We start from the raw sequence: 22427 nt of genomic DNA, 5'->3' as shown, positions 1-22427 counted from the left end.
AAAAATGAAATCCCCTCATGTTTCTTGTCCCAGTCGATTATGTAAATCAATTTCTCATAAATCCTCTCCCCTTCGTTTATGTAAATCAATTTCTCGGAAATCCTCTCCCCTTCGCTTTTGTAAATCGATTTCTCAGAAATCTAGTTCCCCTCGATTATGCTAATCGATTTCTCAGAAATCCTCTCCCCTTCGTTGATCAATAAACCATGAATAAATTATGTAACATCAGTACTGGTACCCCCCTCTCTACTATGGACATACGTAAAATCCGCATCTTTTAAAACTATAGTAACACAAAGATACAAGAAAACAAAGATAAAAGAGCGGAGGAGCGGACATCAGAGATAGCAATGTTGCAGTGAAAATCCCCACAAATAAGCCACTGGAAATCTAAAGGAACTTTTGCCACAAATCACGATAATTCTAAACATACAAAATTGAAATCAAAATCCGAATCAATACTATGATAATTTGTTGGTAAATGGCACGAGAAAACGATAATCCCTGGGATTCGAACAGCAACAAAGTAACGATTAACGGCAAACGCTGGAACTGGAATATTCTCTCGAATAAAAATGCAAAGGCCTCCAGATGGGCGTCCACCTGTAGGTATAGCTGGAGATATAAAACACTTAAACTGCTGCGACAGGCTCGAAAGAAGACTAGTAGAGTGGTCCAGAAGGTGATGCTCTTGCAGACACAAAATATCCAGATCGCGCAGCATAGACTGCAATTCATGTCGTTTATCACCAAATTCCATTCAGATTCAGAGATGTAATATTTGCACTAATCATTTTTTATTCTTTGCAACTTTTTCGGTTAACCGTTTGCAGCGAAAGCTAAATCCAGTATGCTCACGAGATCCACAATGGAAGCAACAAGGTTCATTCTGGCAAAGGTTGTTCCTAGAATGAGAGTGTCCACTATCCAGACACTTCAGACAACGTTCCACGTTAGAGCAGCCCGACGATATATGCTCTAGCGACCCGCATTTGTGGCACATTCGCGGTAAAAACTTATAATCAGTAAGCCAGAAATGTTTGTAGCCAATGCGAATCCCATGGCGCAAATAATGAGACTTAGCCGTCACCGAACAGAAGTATACACGATATGATTTCGAAACACCGATGCGCTATATCTCTTTGATACCTTGGTTAGAAGCACACACACTCTCTGGATCGATAGGGAAGTCCACTCGTGATAATAAACCGACAATTCTCGATTTGCGAACCTCAGTTTTACCGATCTTTTCATTCAAAGAGGCTTTCAAGTTTTCGGCGTTTTTTCTTTTCGTATGAATGACCCATTCCGGTTGCTGGGATCGTGAATCCTTAGAAAGTAAAATTTACACTATACCATCAGCTCCGTCCTACGACTTCAGAGAAGCTTTACGGTTTAAGGTATCATCACAATCTTGTGGCGGTGAATCTACTACAAGACCCACTGTTTCTGACTCGCTATTCAGCAGAGGCCAAGATTTATCATTAAGTTTTTCTTTATTTATACAGCTCAAAACCTCGCTCTTTACTCCGTCACAACACTCTTTCACCAAAGCAGGAGTCTCCGCTACCTTACTTGTGACGTTATCAAGTTTATCAAAAATGCTAAAAAGATGCCGGTCCCAGTTTTGAATGGCACGGCTAAAGTGAGCATATCTATCGCAGGTATCGCATCTCCTGCAGTCATAACGAATGGCCCCCAAAGCCCTGGGGCTGAAATTGTAAATTATGCAATTTGTCCATTGTTTAAATGTAGGATTTATCATAGGCAGCGCAATAGCGCAGCCAAAGTAAAGAACTATGTTGGCACAATGTATTATATTTTTTCTAGACCAGGGCACTTCGTATCGAAGGAGTTATCGTAGAAAATTCAAAAAGGGCTCATTCGATTGGAAATTGGAATGACAAGCGCCATTTTTAATTGTCAAAAATTATTGGAAGGCCACTAACACCCCTTTCACGCCCACCATTTCCCATAACACATCCAATCAAAATTTTGAGGTAGTCATTTTCTTCAACGTAGTTGATATCCAGATAGAAATTATATTTTGAGGAGGACCGACAAAACACACTTCAATATAAACTCCCCCGTAAGGCCCTATGGCCAGGAAAAAAACAGGGGAGAAACAAAAATGAAACAAATACATAAGAAGCAAAAACATTTTCATCATCATATATTCACACCTTTAAGAGACTCAACACAAGAAAAAAAAAGGAAAAGAATAAACAAAAAAAATAAATAAGAAAAAAATCATAAAATACAATGATCCACGTAAAAAAAAAGAAGAAAAAAAATCCAAAAAACAAAAAAAAAGGAGGGGACTACCAAGCAATCAATTTATTCCGCGTGGACTACCCTATGATCAATCAATAAATCAATTTATTCAACCAATAAATTTACGATAAAAACACTTCAATATAGAACCCCCCGTAAGGTTCTATGGCCAGGAAAAAAACAGGGGAGAAACAGAAATGACATAAATACTAAAAAAAAAGAAAGAAGAAAAAAAGTATTTTCAATATAATGCATTTCAACCTTTCAAAGACTCGACACACACACACACACACACACACACACAAAACAAAACAAAGAAGAGAAGAAAAAAACAATAATTAAAAGACCCAAACAAAAAGTGATTTTATGAGACCCCCCCCCCCTAAACAAAAAAAAGATTAGGATAATCCAATAAATTAAACCAAATTCCAAATATATATTTGAAACCAAGCCACAAAAAAATATTAAACAAACTCAGTACCCCTCACAACAAACGTTTCCAACACAGGCTAGTGTCACCCACCCCCCCCCCCAAATAATAATAATAAAATTAAAAAATATATATATTTAAACATAAAATCAAGACATTAAAAAATTTCTTAAAATTCTCTTGAAAATACCAAAACGAGTGACATTCTTGAGCTGACTTGGGTAGGCTATTCCAAACGATATGACAAGCAGTTAATGGATTAAAGTCAGACCTGACCGATGGAGTAAATAAAATATTAATATTCCTTGAATTGCGAAGATGATGCGAAGACCTATCAGTTACGAAAGAAGGAGTAGTTTGAAGGGCTGTGGGATACATACATCGACAAAATTACATTGTGTAGTCAAACAGAATCGCTGATAATAATCTAACTAGAAAGTGATTAGCCTTTAAGAGTTCTTTACGTAAAATGAAATTATGAAATGCCATTTAGACTTGTGTTTTTTATTCTGTTACCCCTTCACCGTTACTAAGATGGGGTTGTCCAATTTTAGTTTTTTGTTTTTATTTTAAGGTTTGGTTTTCTATATTTTTATCAGTTTTATTCTGCACTGAGGACGGTCATGCGGAGGTCTTGACGGAATTATTTGAATAATTTTTCAATTTCTTCACTGGCTGATAATTGTCCTCATTTTCATCCTATCTCCGAGATTTTATGTTTTATTTTAAGATAGCCGTTTTGTTCAACCTAGTTGAAAGTTCTTTAAATTAAGTCTTTGAGGATGACTACCATCCACCAGATCCCTCAGGACAAGGGTTTTAACTTATTGCCTGGGGGCACATAAGGTTCTTATAGAAAGCGTTGTCCCAGATACTTCAAAAAGGGCTCATTCGATTTGAAATCGAAACGGCTAGTGCCCTTTTTATTAGTTGAAAATGATTGGAGGGCAACTAACCCCCTATCACACCTACAATTTCCCCAAACATATAATATCAAAATTTTGATATAGTCATATTTTACAACGCAGTTAAAAGTTCTAGATTTAGGTCTTTGAGGATGACAACCACACCCCTCCCCCCCCCACAGCCCTAAGGGCAAGGGTTTTAAGTTATGCACTGGGGGTATTTAAGGTTTTTGTGGAAAGATTATTCGTAGAAACTTCAAAAATGGCTAATTTGATTGGAAATTAAAAGGGTGAGTGCCCTTTTTAATAGTCGAAAGTGAATGGAGAGCAATTAACCCCCCTCTCACGCCCACCCTTTCCCCTAATACATTCAATCCAAATTTTGAGATATCCATTTTGTTCAACGCAGTTGAAACTTTTGGAAATTAGGTCTTTGAGGATGATAACAAAATTTGATGATGTAATATCGATAAAGACCACTTGCCCTCTTTCAAAACCAGGTTCAAGTTTCCACAGGTTCGTAAGTCTTGATGGTTTAACTTTAAACTTGATGAAATTTATATATGTAGAATCACCATACAAAGTTGTTTATTTTGATGCATTAATCAAAAAAACTTTTTGCACACAATAAGTTTTTTTTTCAAGTAAAGAACTCCATTAAACCCAAAATGAGCAAAAAAAGAATCAAATAATCCACCAAGAGTACAACTACCACAAATCAGTATCAATAAATAAATCAATAAATCCAAAACAAACAGAAATTGAAATAAATAACAGGATCAAACTCAAAACAAGCAGAAATTAATATGAGTAGGGTTCTAAACCCCCATGCTTTCAAAAAGCAAGAATATAATTTATACTTCACTGAAAAAAAAAATTAATTTACTGAAAAAAATGTGCATTGTCAGTTTAATATAGATATGCTGATCATGGGCACCCGCAGGGGGGGGGGGTATCCCCCCCCGCTGGAATTTAGACCAGGGTAGGAAGAAAATAGAACTGTAACAACTAATCAAAGAAAAATAATTTCTTATTTTGTTTTTGTCTTCAAGAACTACCATGAAACTTGTTTATAATCAATTCAGAATTTAATTCAATTCTCAGATTAATTCAATATATGTCATTATTTATCTATCTAACCAAAATCAGAACCCGATTTAGGGTGTAGAGTAAATACTCTCAAGGGCATTCTTATGCCCTAGCAATAGCGCGACAAGCTTGATACAGGTTACCGCATTTTGGAATTAATAAACAAATAAAGTTTTATACATATACAGCGTCGTGCCCTACCAGGAGTCAGTTTGATCTTGGTTTTTGCTCATATTTTGTAAAGCTAAAAACGTAAGTCCAATTTTTTTATTCTTTTCCTTAATTTTAAAAATATAATCCTAGTTAAGGGGTAAGATTCTAATTTTGCTTCATCCTGTGTCTCATCCTGTGTCTCCTGTGTCTATTCCTGTGTCTCCTGTGTCTATTCCATTGGTTGTATCCTATAAGGTCTTACCCTATTAGGAATTTTGCTTGCTTTTCTTTCATAATAATGAAACTTAACTTTTAGCTTAAACCTGAACGGGAGTTTTGTCAAGACACCATAATTTGTGAATTAAAAATATTGATCCTGTAATAAATCAACAAATAATTAATAATTAATCAACAAATAATTCAAAATAAATGGCTTAAATTGAATAGTAAAATTAAGAGTAAATAGTAAAAATATTAGTAAAATAGTAGCCTGATCATTCTTTTATTTATAGTAAAACTCTTGGTTTTTCTATACCGGTATAGAATCACATTTTTGTACCACTCACTGTTTGAAATATGGTCAGTCTGGTGGCCGGTGTTTACCCTCCCCCCCAGGTGATTATCCCCTTGGAAAATGTCCCCCTTTGAAAATACCCCCCGTGAAAAACAGGCTCTCCAAATTTGAGAATTTTATTTGAGTTTTATTTTTTAATTTCAGTTGGGGGAAGGAATTTTGGTACTTGTGTATTATGCACCACTCACTCAAGTTTACGCTGCGTAAAATTCGAAAACACACCGGTTTCTTAGTTTCTTAGTTACTTTAGCAGTAAATTTGGGATATAGATACCAAATAATTTACCCCCCCCCTCTTATGTTCAAATATATAGCCAATCTATATATTTCCCATATATTCTGTCCCGCTATACTTTACCCCCCACCCCTAGTTTGCAAATCTATAGCCCAAATTTATTTCTAAAGTAACGATGAAACTAACGAAGAAACTGATATTTTCTCGAATTTTATATAGCGTAGACTTGAGTGAGTGGAGAATAATACACAAGTACCAAATTTCCTTCCCCCCACTGAAATTAAAATAATAAAACTCAAATAAAATTCTAAAATTTGGAAAGCCTTATTTTCCACGGGGGGTATTTACAAGGGGGTATTTTCTGTGAGAGGTAGCTATTTTCCGAGGGGTATTTCTGGGGAGAGGGGGTAATTGCCGGGCGGGGGGGGGGGTAAACGCCTAGAGCCAATCAGTCTATATGATAAGTGTAGACAATTCCTCTGAAAAATATCTAACAAATATTCCGTCTTCTGAAAGGCCTGTATTTTGGAATGCCCCATTCGATTAACACCAAAATTAAATCTGGAGTTTGGTTTACTGGTTTAATAGTGATACGTCATCAGTTGTTTATCTGACATTATGGTACTTTTTTGTTCCATACTTCCCCACAGGTGAGTGAATCTGATTGTTTTTTTTATGAAATTAATTTAAAAACTTTTTCCATGAAACAAGTTTTTCAAAGAAAAGTAAAGAGCTCCACTAAACCGAAAATCAGCAAAAGTAAAGTCAAATAATCTTTCAAGTGTAAAAGTCTCACAAACCACCATCAACTAATGAATGAAACTCAAAACGAACAGAAATCATAGGTAGCGCAATCGCCCTGCCTGTGTAAAGAACGATGTTGGCACAATATATTATAATTTTTTTTTCCTTTAGACCATGGCACTTCGTATCGAATGAGTTGTCATAGAAACTTCGAAAAGTGCTAATTCTATTGGAAATCGGAGTGTCTTTTGCCCCTTTTAATAGTCGAAATTAATTGGAAGGTAGCTAACACCCCTTCCACGCCCACCATTTCCGCAAACACATCCAGTCAAAATTTTGACATAGTCATTTTGTTCAAAGTAGTTAAAAGGTCCGGAAATTATTTTTTGAGGATGACACTCCCCCCCAGCCCTCAGGGTATGGGTTGTAAGTTACGCACTGGGGGTATATAAGGTTTTTACTGGAAGTTTTGTAGTAGAAACTTTGAAAAGAGCTCATTCGATAGAAAATTCAAGTTGTTAGAGCCCTTTTTAATAGTCAAACGTGGTTTGAGGGCAACTAACCCCCCTCTCACACCCACCTTTTCCCCAGACGCATCCAATCAAAGTTTTTAGATAGTCATTTTGTTCAATGTAGTTAAAAATTTGAGAAATTAGGTAATTGAGGATGGTAGCCCCCCCCCCCCAAAGCCCTCGGGGCAAGGGTTATAAGTTGTGCCCTGGGGGCATATATATGGCTATCTCAAAATTTTGATTGGATATGTTTGGGGTGAATAATGGGAGCGGGGGGGGGGCTAGTTGCCCTCCAATGACTTTCGACTATTAAAAAGGGCACTAGCCCTTTGAATTTCCAATCAAATGAGTCCTTTTTCAAGTTTCTACGATAAAGTTTTCAATAAAAACCTTTTATGCCACCAGGGCATGACTTATAACTATTGCTCTGAAGACTGTGGGGGAAGTGTCCTGCTCAAAGGTACAGTTTCCAGAATGTTCAGCTGCGTTGAAAAAAATGGCTATCTCAAAATTTTGATTGGATGTAGTTGGGGAAACGGTGGGCGTGGAAGGGGTGTTAGTTGCCTTCCAATCACTTTCGACTATTAAAAAGGGCATAGCCATTTGAATTTCCAATCGAATGTGCCTTTTTGAAATTTTTACGACAAGGCTTTCTATAAAAACCTTATATGCACCCAGGGCATAACTTACAACCCTTGCCCTGAGGGCTGTGGTGGGGTCGTCATCCTGGAAGTCCTAATTTCCAGTACGTTCAATTACGTTAACAAAATCGCTATCTCAACATTTTGATTGGACGGGTTTGGGGAAAAGGTGGGCGTGAGAGGGGGGGTAGCTACCCTCCAATCACTTTCGACTATTAAAAAGGGCACTAGCCCTTTGAATTTCCAATCGAATGAGCTCTTTTCGAAGTGTGTACGACAAGGCTTTCTATAAAAACCTTATATGCTCCCAGGGCATAACTTAAAACCCTTGCCCTGTGGGCTGTGGGGAAAGTGTCCTCCTTAAAAACATAATTTCTGTCTGGAAATCAATTACGTTGCACAAAATGGCTATCTCAAAATTTTGATTGGATGGGTTTGCGGAGAAGGTGGGTGTGAGAGGGGGGTTAGTTGCCCTCCAATCACTTTTGACTATTAAAAAGGGCACTAGCCCGTTGAATTTCCAATAGAATGATCCCTTTTTCAAGTTTCTACGACAAACATTACAATAAAAACCTTATATGCCCCCCAGGGCATAACTTATAACCATTGCCCTGAAGATTGCGGGGGGAGTATCCTGCTTAAAAGTATAGTTTCCAGAATTTTCAACTGTGTTGAACAAAATGCCTGTATCAAAATTTGTTTGAATGTGGTTGGCGAAATGAAGGGCGTGGAAGGGGTTTTACTTGCCTTCCAATTACTTTTGACTATTAAAAAGGGTACTACCCATTCCAATTTGCAGTCGAATGAGCCCTTTTCGAAGTTTCTACGACAACTCCTTCGATACGAAGTGCTCTGGTCTAAAGGAAAAAAAAAATAATACATTGTACCAACATCGTTCTTTACTTAGGCAGCGCGATTGCGCTACCTATGATATATTCCTATCAAAACTCTCTTTTTTATTATTAAATAAAAAACAAGTTTTTTTTAACTGAAAGTAAGGAGCAACATTAAAACTTAAAACGAACAGAAATTATTCCGGATATGAAAGAGGCTGTCACCTCCTCAACGCCTCGCTATTTACGCTGAAGTTTTTCATTGTTAAAAAAAAATAGAGTTGTGAGAAAGTCAAACTTTAGCGTAAAGAATGAGGCGTTGAGGAGGGGCAGCCTCTTTCATATATGGAATAATTTCTTTTCGTTTTAAGTTTTAATGTCGCTCCTTACTTTCAGTTAAAAAAACTTGTTTTTTTTATTTAGTTTTTGAACGTTTTTGAAAAAATGCAGGTTTTGATCTTGGCTCACCGTACATGAATAATTAAAACAAAATTTGCATAATAATTTACTTTTATTTGGTTATATGTCTTTCTCGAAAGTTGTTTAATTTTATTTACGAACGTTTTTATTAGTAATAAATATACGTAACTTACGAATTAACTTACGTAACGAACTTCTATATTCATATATTTTTAATACGTATATTAGGGGGTTCGCCCCCTAGTTAATACCTTGCTCTTTAAGCGGAAGTTCGAATTTTGTTCCAATTCTTTAAAAATGACCGCTTAATCACAAAGGCCGTTAATTAGAAAAAATAGCTCTTATGAAAGTACTAAAAAATCTTTGGCTTAAAGAGCGAGGTATTGACTAGGGGGTGAACCCAATCATATATATAATATTTTCTGTTCGTTTAAAGTTTTGATGTTGCTGTTGTTGCAGTTGAAAAACTTGTTTTTTTATATTTAATTTCTGATCTTTTTTTAAATAATGCTAGGAAGTCCGGCGTCCCCTTCATAGCAATGTCCCTTCCCCTATGAAAACTTCCTTCATGGAAAGATCCTCCCACATAACCCCCGACTCACCCATCCCCCCACTACCAGGAAAAATCTCCCCTGAAAACGTCTGTATACATCCAAATAACCAATACTATATGTTAGCATTGGGTAAAGTTCATAACTTTCAGTCCTCCCTCCGGGAACTTTGGGGGATTAAGTCATCCTAAAAGACATACTTTAGAAAATGCTGAACAAAATGGCTATCTCAAAATTTTGATCGGGTGACTTCGGAAAAAAATGAGCGTCGGAGGGGGCCTAGTTGCCCTCCATTTTTTTTTGGCCACTTAAAAAGTGCACTAGAACTTTTAATTTCCATTCCAATGAGCCCTCCCACGATATTCTAGGACCACTGGGTCGATACGATCACCCCTGGGAAAAAAAAAAAAAATAAAAAAATAAACACGCACCCGTGATCTTTCTTCTGGCAAAAAATGCAAAATTCCACATTTTTGTAGATAGGAGCTTGAAACCTCTACAGTAGGGTTCTCTGATACGCGGAATAGGATGGTGTGATTTTCATTAAGGTTCTATAGCTTTTAGGGGGTCTTTCCCCCTTTTTTCGTAAATCCACCAAATTTTCTCAGGCGCGTAACTTTTGATAAGTAGGACTAAACTTGATGAAACTTATATATTTAAAATCAGCATTAAAATTTGATTCTTTTGATGTATCTATTTGTATCAAAATACCGTTTTCTAGAGTTTCGGTTACCATTGAGCCGGGTCACTCCTTACTTACAGTTCTTTACCACGAACTGTTTGAAACCCAGGCTCCTTATTATTTACAGCTCGTTACCACAAAATATTGATATGTTGTATTTAAATATATTGTATTTGTATTTAGATATAATTTATATTGTTGTATTTAAAGCATCGATACAAAATCAAATACTTCCCCCAAACGATAAAAGAGTGGTCAAAATTACACCAAAGACCACAAAAAACTAAATTTTTCGAATACAATGTTTTGACACTATTTAGCCCGAGAAGATTTAAGTTGTATAGCCCCATCCCCCCTAGAATATGTTTACGAGAGGCTTTGTATTATTGGGAGTAGTTTTGTAGACTGTAAATATAAACAATCAATACAAGGCAACAATTCCGCTAGTTTTGCCAAATTAAGATTATTGTTTCGTCAAAATGATTTTTTTGCAATTTTTAAACCCAGAAACATTCGTGTTGGTCCCTTCTGTCCCAACTGAAATTTGTCTGGAAGAGCTCTTATGGTCTTCCGAGTAGCGTGCTAAAACATTATAATCACTTGACGCAAGGCAATAAAACAGCTAGTTTTGCTAAATTAAAGTCTTTTTTTGCACTACCATTGTATAAGTGAATATAGATGTCTCTAGCAGCTGTTTTATGTTGACCAGAAAAAAAAACACGTGAGAGAATCTATTACTCTAGAAGGTTCATTGATTTCCATGTACGGAGAATGAGCCAAGGAAGGACATCTGCTGTAGTTGGAATTTAGGATCTGTCATGGATGCAATCTATTAATACAGTTTCTATTTATTCAGCTAAAACTGAAGTTATAGCTAATTAACAGGTATGGTGTCGTTTTATTATGTTAATTAAGAAAAGAAATTTCACAACTAATTATTAAAACAATTTAACGAACAGAGATTAAATCATCTAGGAATTCATACGGCCAGATATTATTCAGAATGAAGAATTAAAGGTAAAAATATGTATTTTCCTGTAGCTTAGGTAGGAAGAAAGAGAATACGTTACTTTATACCTTTTCTATGGTCTTTACAAATTCAATATTCGCTTCTGTGGTAGATTAAATAATAAAAAAACATGTTTTTTTAACTGAAAGTAAGGAACGACGTTAAAACTTAAAACAAACAGAAATTATTCCGTATATTAAGGGGGTTGTCCCCTCCTCAACGCCTCGTTCTTTACGCTAAGGTTGTTTTATTGTTTAAAAAAATAGAGTTGTGAGAAAGTCAAACTTTAGCGTAAAGAGCGAGGCGTTGAGGAGGGGACAGCCCCCTTAATATACGGAATAATTTATGTTCGTTTTAAGTTTTAACGTCGTTCCTTACTTTCAGTTAAAAAAACTTTTTTCTTATTTAATTTTTCAACATTTTTGAATTAATGCAGGTTTTGATTTTGGCTCACCGTCCATGAATAATTAAAACAAAATTTTGTATATTAATTTTACTTTTATTTGGTTAAATGGCTTTCTCGAAACTTGTTTAATTTTATTTACGAACGTTTTTATTAGTAATAAATATACGTAACTTACGAATTAACTTAATTAACGAACTTCTATATTCATAAATTTTTAACACGTATATTAGGGGGTTTGCCCCCTAGTCAATACCTTGCTCTTTAAGCTAAAGTTTGAATTGTTTCCAATTCTTCAAAAATGACCCCTTAATCACAATCAGTTGAAATCAGTTGAAAAACTTGTTTTTTTTATTACTTAATTTCTGATCTTTTTCTTTAATAATGCTGGGAAATCCGGCGCCCCCTTCATAGCAATGTCCCTTCCCCCATTAAAACTTCCTTCATGGAAAGATCCTCCCACATAACCCCTGAACCACCCCCCCCCCCCACCTACTAGAAAAAATCCCCCCTGAAAACGTCTGTACTTCCCAATAACCAATACTATATGTTAACATTGAGTAAATATTCATAACTTTCAGCCCTCCCCCCCGGGGACTTTGGGGGAATAAGTCATCCTAAAAGACATTTTTATCATATTTTCGACCATGCTGAACAAAATGGCTATCTCAAAATTTTGATCGGGTTACTTTGGGAAAAAAATTAGCATGGGAGGGGGCCTAGTTGCCCTCCATTTTTTTGGTCACTTAAAAAGGGCACTAGAACTTTTAAAATCCGTTCCAATGAGTCCTCCCACGATATTCTAGGACCACTGGGTCGATACGATCACCCCTGGAAAAAAAAAATAATAAAAAAAAAAAAAATAAAAAAAAAATAAATAAACACGCATCCGTGATCTTTATTCTGGCAAAAATGCAAAATTACACATTTTTGTAGATAGGAGCTTGAAACCTCTACAGTTGGGTTATCTTATACGCTGAATATGATGGTGTGATTTTCATTAAGGTTCTATAAATTTTATGGGGTCTTTCCCCCTTTTTTCGAAAATCAGCCAAATTTTCTCAGGCGCGTAACTTTTGATGGGTAGGACTAAACTTGATGAAAATTATATATTTGTATTCAGCATTTAAATCTGATTCTTTTGATGTATCTATTGCTATCAAAAACCCGTTTTCTAGAGTTTCGGTTACCATTGAGCCGGGTCGCTCCTTACTTACAGTTCGTTACCACGAACTGTTTGATAACTTAATCAAAATCAAACGTTCAGATTCAGCATAGCACAAAACCCTACTGTAGATGTTTCAAGCTCCTATCAGCAAAAATTTGTAATTTTGTATTTTTTGCCAGAAGAAAGATCACGGACGCGTGTTTATTTTTTTTTTTTTTTTCCAGGGGTCATCGTATCGATCCAGTAGTCGTAGGATATCGTGAGAGGGCTCATTCGAACGGGAATTAAAAGTTCTAGTTTCCTTTGTAAGTAACCAAAAAAATTGGAGGGCAGCTTGGCCCCCTTTGTTACGCCAGAGGATATTTCCATGGAAGATATTTCCTTGGGGGAAGGGACATTTCCAGGAAGGGGGTGCCATATTTCCCTATTTCCCTAAAGTTTTTCATTGTTTAAAAAAAAATAGAGTTGTGAGAAAGTCAAACTTTAGCGTAAAGAGCGAGGCGTTGAAGAGTGGACAGCCCCTTTCATATACAGAATAATTTCTGTTCGTTTTAAGTTTTAAGGTCGTTCCTTACTTTCAGTTAAAAAAACTTGTTTTTTTTTTATTTAATTTTTGAACATTTTTGAATTAATGAAGGTTTTAATTTTGACTCACCGTACATACGTGATAAAAAAAAAATTGAATGTTAATTTCACTTTTATTTGGTTAAATGAATTTCTTAAAACCTGTCTTATTATATATATGAGCATTTTTATTAGTATCAAAGATACGTCACCTACGAATTAACTTACGTAGCGGACCTCTTTATTCTTATACTTTTAATACGTATATTAGAGGGTTCGCCCCCTAGTCAATACCTGGCTCTTTAAGCTATAAGTTCGAATTTTGTTCCAATTCTTTAAAAATGACCCCTTAATCACAAATGCCGTTAATTAGAATAAATAGCTCTTATGAAAGTACTATATAATCTTTGGCTTAAAGAGCGAGGTATTGACTAGGGGATGAACCCAATCATATACATAATATTTTCTGTCGTTTTAAGTTTTGATGTTGCTCCTTACTTTCAGTTAAAAAACTTGTTTTTTTATATATAATTTATGATCTTTTTTTAAATAATGCTGGGAAATCCGGCGCCCCCTTCATAGCAATGTCCCTTCTCCCATGAAAACTTCCTTCATGGTAAGATCCTCCCACATAACCTCCGACCCACTCCCCCCCCCTACTACCAGGAAAAATCCCCTCTGAAAACGTCTGTATACTTCCCAATAACCAATACTATATGTTAACATTGGTTAAAGCTCATAACTCTCAGACCTCCCCCCGGAGACTTTGGGGGACTAAGTCATCCTAAAAGACATTTTTATCATATTTCTGACCATACTGAACAAAATGGATATCTCAAAATTTTGATCGGGTGACTTTGGGAAAAAAATGAGCGTGGGTGCGGGCCTAGTTGCCCTCCATTTTTTTTTGCTCACTTAAAAAGGGCACTAGAACTTTTAATTTCCTTTCAAAAGCCCTTCCACGATATTCTAGGACAACTGGATCGATACGATCTCCCCTGGAAAAAAAACAACAACAAACAAATAAACACGCATCCGTGATCTTTCTTCTGGCAAAAATTACAAAATTCCACTTTTTTGTAGATAGGAGCTTGAAACCTCCGCAGTAGGGTTCTCTGATACGCTGAATATGATGGTGTGATTTTCATTAGGGTTCTATAACTTTTAGGGGGTCTTTTCCCCTTTTTTCGAATATCAGCCAAATTTTCTTAGGCGCGTAACTTTTGATAGGTAGAACTAAACTTGATGAAACTTATATATTTGAAATCAGCATTAAAATCTGATTCTTTTGATGTATCTATTGGTATCAAAATTCTGTTTTCTACAGTTTCGGTCACCGTTGAGCCGGGTCGCTCCTTACTTACTTACAGTTCTTACTTACAGTTCGTTACCACGAACTGTTTGATTCTGTTTTGAACCATTAACATGGCCCCAAAAGGTAACATATTACCTTCTCCAGAGTTTTTAAACTATGTTGTCAAATAAAAAATTTAGCAAAACATTAATTAGATATAAAAATTAGCTTTCAAACGATACCTTATGTTTCGGTGCGGTTTTAGCAACAAAAAAAAAGAAAAAAAAAAGAGGATGCGTCAGTGATTTTCCTTGTTACTCAAGGTGGGGGTTGTAAACTCCCTATTTTGGTTTCCAATAAAGACTATTCCAACGGTGTGCTTTTGTTTTGCTGTGACGCCTTTTTCAAGGGGTTCTAGGGTCTTTTTAAAAATTCTTGCAAATTTTATTTTCAAAATAACATTTCACTCTAAAGACTAATGAAAATAATAATTACCATTTCTGAATCGGCTATAAATGACAGCTTTTGCAGCAAAAAAGTTTTTTTAGGAACACATTTTTAAACTTTTGGTTACTATTGGCTGTTTTTAGCCCCTTTATGGGCTAAAAATGGAGTTTGCTCCAGAAAAGATTAAATTTCGAAAAAAAAGCATCAAGTGATGTATTTACTTTTTTCTAGCTGTATTATATAAATAATACGAAAAAAAAATCCCTTAAACTTCTCTAAAGGATAGAGCATCATTTGTCCTTTACTGAAAGCGTCATACATTTTGAACAGTTTTCCTGTTTTACTTCATAGAAGCAAAAAAAAATCCAGTTGCATTTAGGATTATGTCCTGTTCTAAACTAAACGCAAGCTGATTTATTTGCTAGCTAGAAGATAAATATAGGCTACAATTTGATTTGCCATTCAGCACTCTTTCCTAATATAATAATCATTATTTCTATGGTCGGCCTCAATTCAGCCCCCCTAACGCCTTGACATTGCTAAGGCTAAATGCTAAGCTTACTGATAAAAATAATAATAATAACTGCATTAAGAACCAACTCTTGATGCAAATGAAGTCTAGAAAAGAATGTAAGCCATCGAAAACAGCTAACTTAATATTTAGCACAGGGCTGTATCCAAACTTTAGCAGAGGAATTCAATTTTGACGTTATTTTGATTATTATTTTGAAAGAGAAATTATTTTAATTATTATATTTTGAAAGAGTATTGAATTGCTAATCTAATTGTATATATTTCGTTCCGGAATCGAATTAACCGATATTCTGAAAATATGTTTCCAAATTCTAATTTCATTACATTCATAAAATTTTAATTCATTGGTTTTTCAGAGGTACTTCTTGTTTAACTTAACCCTAATTTCCCCCTTCCCTCACCCTAACGCCTGAATACAGCCCTAGACTACATCTAAAAGTTTGCGAATTTTGTTGATTTACATCATTGATCTTAATCAAACCTGTTGCCCCCCCCCTTAAGTCAGAATACCGAAATTTAGCCAAATAATTAATTGAAATAAATTGACAAAGACCTGGGGTTGAAAAAAAAAAATTGGATGGTTCTTATTTAGTAGAAATAATTACGAGATAATCACGTATTCTAGTTGTTTAGTCAAAAAGTACAATTTTGTCCCTTGTGTTGCTTGCTCCTCAATCACCTATTTAAGTGGCCAGTCAAATGTATCAAGGTTTGTCTCTGCCCAAAAAATATATCTAGTATTCTAGAGTGACGTTTCTGGCCTCTCTTGCGCCCGAGGCAAAGTCTTGATTAGCCCCCACCCCCATCTCCCAAAAACTTTTAGGACAAATTTTAACAAAATTTTCATTTATTAGCAAAATTTTTCTTTTATTTAAATCGGACTTTTCTTACTTTATATGGAAAAATATAAGGGAAAATTAAAATTTCGCATTCAATTTGCACATACTTACTGCCAACTGTGACCTCTACTTTGCTTTATTAAAAATAAAATTTCAAAACTTATAATATGATGATAAACATCAAATAGGTATTTTTCTGTTATAGAGCTTGTGTTAAGTTCTTCATCCATTGACTTCCTATAGAACAGTTATTTTCCTTAGTTTCTGTCAGCTTAGCGTGAGACAAGACAAATACAAGTGACAGAATGGATGATAAATATATCATTTGGGCTATATGATTGCACATTAGAGGTGGGGAGGGGGTTTTGGTAAGCATTTGGACAGTTTGAAGCTAGAAACCAATTCTTACTCCTTAATATATAGAATAATTGTACCTAGCACACTTTGCATGCAGACCCACTATAATTTATCCCCCCTCTATAATGCAAATATATTGCCCAAATTTGTTTCTAAAGTTTTATTTTTTCATAATATTTTGTGATATTTCAGTAGGATTAGTCAGAGACAGGTTCTACTTAGATGAAGAACTTAACATAGGCGCTATAACAGAAAAGTACCGTTAGATAATTTATTTGAATTTTGGGCCCCTAATATTTCTGCGCCCAGGGTAAGTACCCCCTCTGTCTCCTGTAAAACCACCTCTAGTATTATATTCCAGGTAGCATTGTAATTATATCTTGTTATTTCTAGGTTGAACATCACTAGAAACACTCTGAAAATGAGGCAACCAGTCCTCACAATGACAAGAAGAGAAACCTTCTCTGCCTCTCATCGGCTGCACAAGTAACTACAAACTTACTCCCTATCACTACACAAAATTACTGCACAAGATTCAAAACGATACCTACATTTTAGGCTTGGTCTCACTTAAATACTGAACTGAGAAATTTACGCTGATAGAAATTTAGGGGATTTTAGAAACAGTAGTAATTTAGAGTGATAAATACGCACTGATTTGATCACAGTATAAAGATATAGCAGTAAGTTTACCGCAGATAATTTCTGGCGCTTCATTCTCGGTGCGAACAAACAGCTCCTCCCACTTTTTCTTGTATTAGGGCGTACAAACAACTCCTCTCATTTGATCTTCCATCAGCGGTCCAATTACCCTGGAACACGTATTTTGGCATAAACTTTCTAAAAACGCCTTTGAAACCAACTTGAGACTTCAAAACCCCCTTTTAATTCCTAAAAACATCTAATAATAACGTTGCACTACTAATTATCGATTTTCATATATGTGTTGGAATAAATTAATTTGAAATTAGTTTCTTCAAAATTTAGTGTTCCAACGTTGAAGCCAAGTTTCGCGTTCAAAAGACAACTGACTTGTCTACCCGTCAAAAGATATAATGTCGCTTATGTTTCTACGTTCTCTAGAGCACTCGCACCTCGGTCCGGGTTTTTATAATGGGTGAGATAGGGAAAGTTCATGCTGCCTATAATTTATATACTGCGGATTTGATAAACAGCAAAAATAAATTTTCTTTTGAGAATCCTAGTTAGCTTTCCTTTATAAAGATCTTGCACCAAATTTATTTGAGCAATATATAAAGGGTTCAATATTTAGTGAAAGAGATTAATTTTATTATAATTTCAAAGCATTAATACTTTAACTAGCTGAAATTTGGTATTTTTCAGTGCATTCAATAAGCTGACGTCATTGGTCTATTTTGTCTGACGTCATTGGTCTATTTCGCTCATTGGTCTAGATGTTTCAGCAGTCATCAGTATAATCGAAAAATATCTGATGTCAATTCGTAGCAATTATGAACTGCATTAACCTATCTTTTCTCAGGTTTATTGCTTTAACATTCTACGATTCAATTTTCAAGAAAATTATTATGCCACAATTGCATACTTGTCGCACAAAGTCACAACGAAAAATATGGAATTCTGTTTTTAGTTGCAAGTACTCTTTTATATAATAATTTATTTTTGACCCGCTAACATTATAAAAAAAAAGTGGAGTAACGAAAGAAAATAAAAGAAAAGAAATACAAAACAAGCACATGCAAAACAATATCAAATATAAAAACCAACAATAAAAATCAGAATCGTACGGGAGGACGAAAATGGCCAAATAATAAAAATAATAATTTGTTTCTGACCCACTAATTTGGTGGTAAACAAACACATACAAAATAATATTAAATATGAAAAAAATCTTATGACAATATTAGCATAAAGAACAACAAATGCAAATGAGAACAATCGTACAAAAGGATGAAAAAGACCCAACCACTTGCAGGGCTCATCTTTTAACTTATGACGTCATTTTATGGAGTCCAAATTATGACGTCAATATATCAGTTGCATTAAACATTCGAATAATCTTACGGTTTCTATAACCAAGAGGCAAATACAAAAGATATTTACAATAACGGAAGTACAAAGCTCTAATATCCTGCATATCACTAGTATTCAAAAATGAGCGCAAACCTGACAGAAAAAGAATGAAATGGTCGCAATATGTAGAATAGAGTTTAACCAAGGCCTTACGAGAATATCGGCCACGATTTGAGACAATTTTAGCATAGCCTGCTTTAAGCTTATTCTCAATATCTGCAAGTGCACTAGCACGGAGAGCTGAAACAGAAGGGCAGATACTAATCCCAAGCCAATGCAGAGTAACTCCCAAACATTTTACTCCCTGTAACTGTTAGAGCCATTGGCTTCTATCCAATTAATGTATTGGTGCTAGGGGTGAAGTTTTTTTCAACTAAATTTAATAATTTTCAGCAACGCCTCTATTGGTTTGCAGAATAACAGAAATTTACACCGAGGAGAGTAGAGGAAGGGTTTTGGACTCGTCCCTCTTGAATATCGAAAAATATGAATTCTATTTTTAAAATTTTCTGAGCAATTTCAGATATATATGTTTTATTCCCCTCTATTCAAATTTTCTAATATAAGTACAATTCTAGCTGCGATACACTATCGCAAAAAAAATAAATTCGAGGACTAACAGAGAAAACATCGAGATTTTTCCATCTTGTATTTTCTCTCTCTATTATTCAGAATAGGGAAGTTTCTAATCTTTTTTTTCATTATTTTTGTAAGGGTAAAGGGATGAAAGAACAATAATAGTTATCATACAGAATAATAAAATTCCTATTTAATTGCTATATTTATTTAATTATTTAAAATACTTCATTTTCACGAAAAAGATACCTTGTAAGTAATCTAAGGTGTGAATAAAAAAACAACATAAACTAAAATTTAATAAAAGTAATATAAGAGTGAAGTTTGCAGGTGTAATGGGTTCATAAATTCTTGATTTGTCTACACTCCAAAAATATATTAGTCCTTTCTAGGCTGAAGCGTTTCTTTTGACTGTCCTCATATAGGGAGTATATACTTCTTTTGTTTCTAGCCCTACGCTATCAGACGAAGAAAACGCAAGGATATTTGGAAAATGTAACAATCCAAATGGGCATGGGCACAATTATGTGGGTAAGTATTCATATTGTCTTGAGTGTTCGGCCAAATCTGCAGAATCTATCATGTGGACGTTTGAAAGAGGAAAGGTATTAACTGGCACGGCAATTAGAGGTGGGGGCAGGGGGGCAATTGCCCCCTCTAGACTTTGAAAAACAACTTATTTCTATTTCACAGCTATTTTTTATTTTATCTATGTGGTGTATTAAAGCAGCAAGAATGGATAACTGGTCGTTTTTATTTGTCACCCCTGTGTTTCGTTTTTTCTTCACATCTATTAAATAGCACTGTAACCCTAAAAATCTTAAAATTGATGTTAAATCGAAAAATAAAGTCCACCATTAGAACAGTCTTGCCAAAATACCCACAATAGAAACTTAAAGTCCCTTGGCTTGAATACAAAGGAAAATCTATTGGCTTTAAATCTAGGGAAATGGCTGCAACCACAATATTCTGCATCGAAAGCGTTTTTTTTTAGCTTCTCCTTCTCCGCAGCTAGCGGGGAACTGAAACATCCCAGAGAGCTGTTTAATGGCTCATTATAAAGTAAATTGGTACATATAGTGTCATTTGTCATTAACAAAAATAAGTCTCAGAAATAATTTTAATTGTTGTTTCAGTGGTAGCTGCAACTTTGTAAATCGTGACTCTAGCGGTTGCTGCTAATTAAAAGAATTAAGATCCATGGTTATCCTTTGTTTTAGGTATACTTAAAAATTTTTGTTATTTTTTTTATCTTTATTTTAAAAAAATTCTTGCACCTCCCCCCCCCCCCTACATTTTCGTAGATCGGTGTTACTTTTTGTTAAACTGCCAAAATCAACAGATACTACAGCTGTTTATCAAATTTATATTTTTGTCCACGCGTAGTAACTCTAATAAAATTGGACTTCCTTATGTCTTGGACTATCCTCAGCCGCAAGCACTAAAGGAAAAATTTGTTTCAAGACAGAGGGAGTAAATTCTTAAACGTAAACGTACTCTATTCTAGAAGCACGTCTCGTTTTCTTTTTCTCTAGAAAATATGCGACATTTTCCTCTCTTTCTTGGTATTTCTGTCTTCCCCCCCCCCCCCTATCTGCCTCTTTCTCTCTTTAAACTTAGAAAATGGTATTATTTTGTGGCGAATGATTTGTTTGGTGATTTTTAGAAAGTTTTTTGGTATTTACAACCAATTTATCTTGTGAATGCAATTTTTTTGTATATTTAATCTGTGCTAGTATGTTTCATCTAATTTCTTTGTTTTGCAGTAGAGGTCACGGTGAAGGGTCCAGTTGACGAAAAAACTGGGATGGTGATGGACTTAGTTGAACTGAAGAAAGCAGTCGAAGAGGCAATAATGAAACCCCTCGATCACAAGAATATTGACAAAGATGTGGAATATTTCAGAAGTGGCGTTGTTAGTACTACTGAGAACGTGACTGTGTTTATATGGAATCAAATGAAAAACTATGCGAAAGAACTACTTCATGAAGTGAAAGTTTTTGAAACAGAAAAGAACATATTTTCGTATAGAGGTGACATTTTATAAAACGAACGGTCTTATAATATATTTTTGGGAAATAGATGACTCTAGTAGTGTGCTGTTGGTTTGGTACATTTCCTTCTACATTTAGGTCTGACATATATTTTAGATACAATGGAATACTTAAATTGTGATTATTTTTGTTGATGTAGGATATCTCACGTTTACAAAGGCCCTATACAAAAAATTATATTTGTTCTATACACAGGGCTTGTAATGTTGATTGGGAAAGGGGGTGAGGGGATATTTACCCTCCAGATTTTTATCCCCTCCTTAGATTATGAAAATTTCTTTTATGGTATTTTTATCGAAAATTTTCTTTTTTTGCGTGTTCATTGGATCAATTGAAAATGAAGTGACAAATTTGCCCCCACCCCTGGACTTTGAAAAAAAAAAAATTCTGCCCCTCTAAATGTTCGTGAACTCACGCCACTTCACTGAGCAGCTTAAATTTTTGAGCAGTAATATTAAAAAGTTTAGGCTGCATTTCAACGTACAAATTTAAGTCCTTCTTGGAGTTATAAAAAGACTACTTCTAATTCTATTCTTTCTTCTCTTTTTCTTTATTATCATTAATATGGCTTGTTATAATCATTATTGACTTTTTCTTTATAATCATCGATTAAAATGTTTTGTTACAATCCCCGGGTAGTTTTTGTCATAGACGCAACTGGTGAAGACATTATTTTATTTTATCCAATATATAAAATAATATCAGTGCTGTCGAGCAAGGTTCATTCCCAAGCAAACATTATAGTCACACTTGTCTGATTTATTTATCCTGTGCATAATTTGATGAATTGAGGCATTCCCTTTTAAATTACAAACTATATACTTCATCAATCAAATGAAGATTTAGGACATAGTTTCGATAAATTAGAAAAGACGGAAAAGACTCCATATGATCCTAAATCCCGAAATTGTGGTTTTATTCCTTTTTTCCTAGAACAGCGTTTGCTAAGAAAGTAAACATTCTAAGACTCAAAGAACAGAAGCATGGCCTCAACTGCAGTTGAACTTTACTGCATCAGCAACGTTCGAATTAACATTGATGATTTTCTTGTTTTTCTGAATTGAGAAATTAGAAAAGATGGAAGTTTG

General features: G+C 35.0%; 1 protein-coding gene across 1 annotated transcript; it reads left to right on the top strand.

The window, feature by feature from the left end:
- The first annotated feature begins 10788 nt into the window (after positions 1 to 10788).
- On the top strand, positions 10789 to 21382 carry pr (6-pyruvoyl tetrahydrobiopterin synthase purple). The gene is made up of 4 exons (XM_089101929.1): positions 10789 to 10927; positions 17051 to 17143; positions 19737 to 19816; positions 21052 to 21382. Exons 2-4 carry the CDS (start codon positions 17079 to 17081, stop codon positions 21330 to 21332), a joined length of 426 nt encoding a protein of 141 aa, XP_088958055.1. The 5' UTR covers positions 10789 to 10927; positions 17051 to 17078; the 3' UTR covers positions 21333 to 21382.
- Positions 21383 to 22427: the final 1045 nt, after the last annotated feature.

The sequence above is a fragment of the Artemia sp. Qi Xiang Cuo genome, chromosome 15 (genome assembly GCF_049724085.1).
Source record: "Artemia sp. Qi Xiang Cuo chromosome 15, ASM4972408v1, whole genome shotgun sequence".
Lineage (NCBI taxonomy): Eukaryota > Metazoa > Arthropoda > Branchiopoda > Anostraca > Artemiidae > Artemia > Artemia sp. Qi Xiang Cuo.
The sequence above is the reverse complement of the archived record's forward strand: the minus strand, read 5'-3'. Positions and strand labels throughout refer to the sequence as shown.

Bases quoted from the DNA above. Each gene is read 5' to 3' on its own strand.
- pr (XM_089101929.1), top strand. From the start codon at position 17,079: ATGAGGCAACCAGTCCTCACAATGACAAGAAGAGAAACCTTCTCTGCC. The intron at 17,144-19,736 runs GTAACTACAAAC...TTTTGTTTCTAG, and splicing joins GCCTCTCATCGGCTGCACAA to CCCTACGCTATCAGACGAAG. The intron at 19,817-21,051 runs GTAAGTATTCAT...TTTGTTTTGCAG, and splicing joins GCATGGGCACAATTATGTGG to TAGAGGTCACGGTGAAGGGT.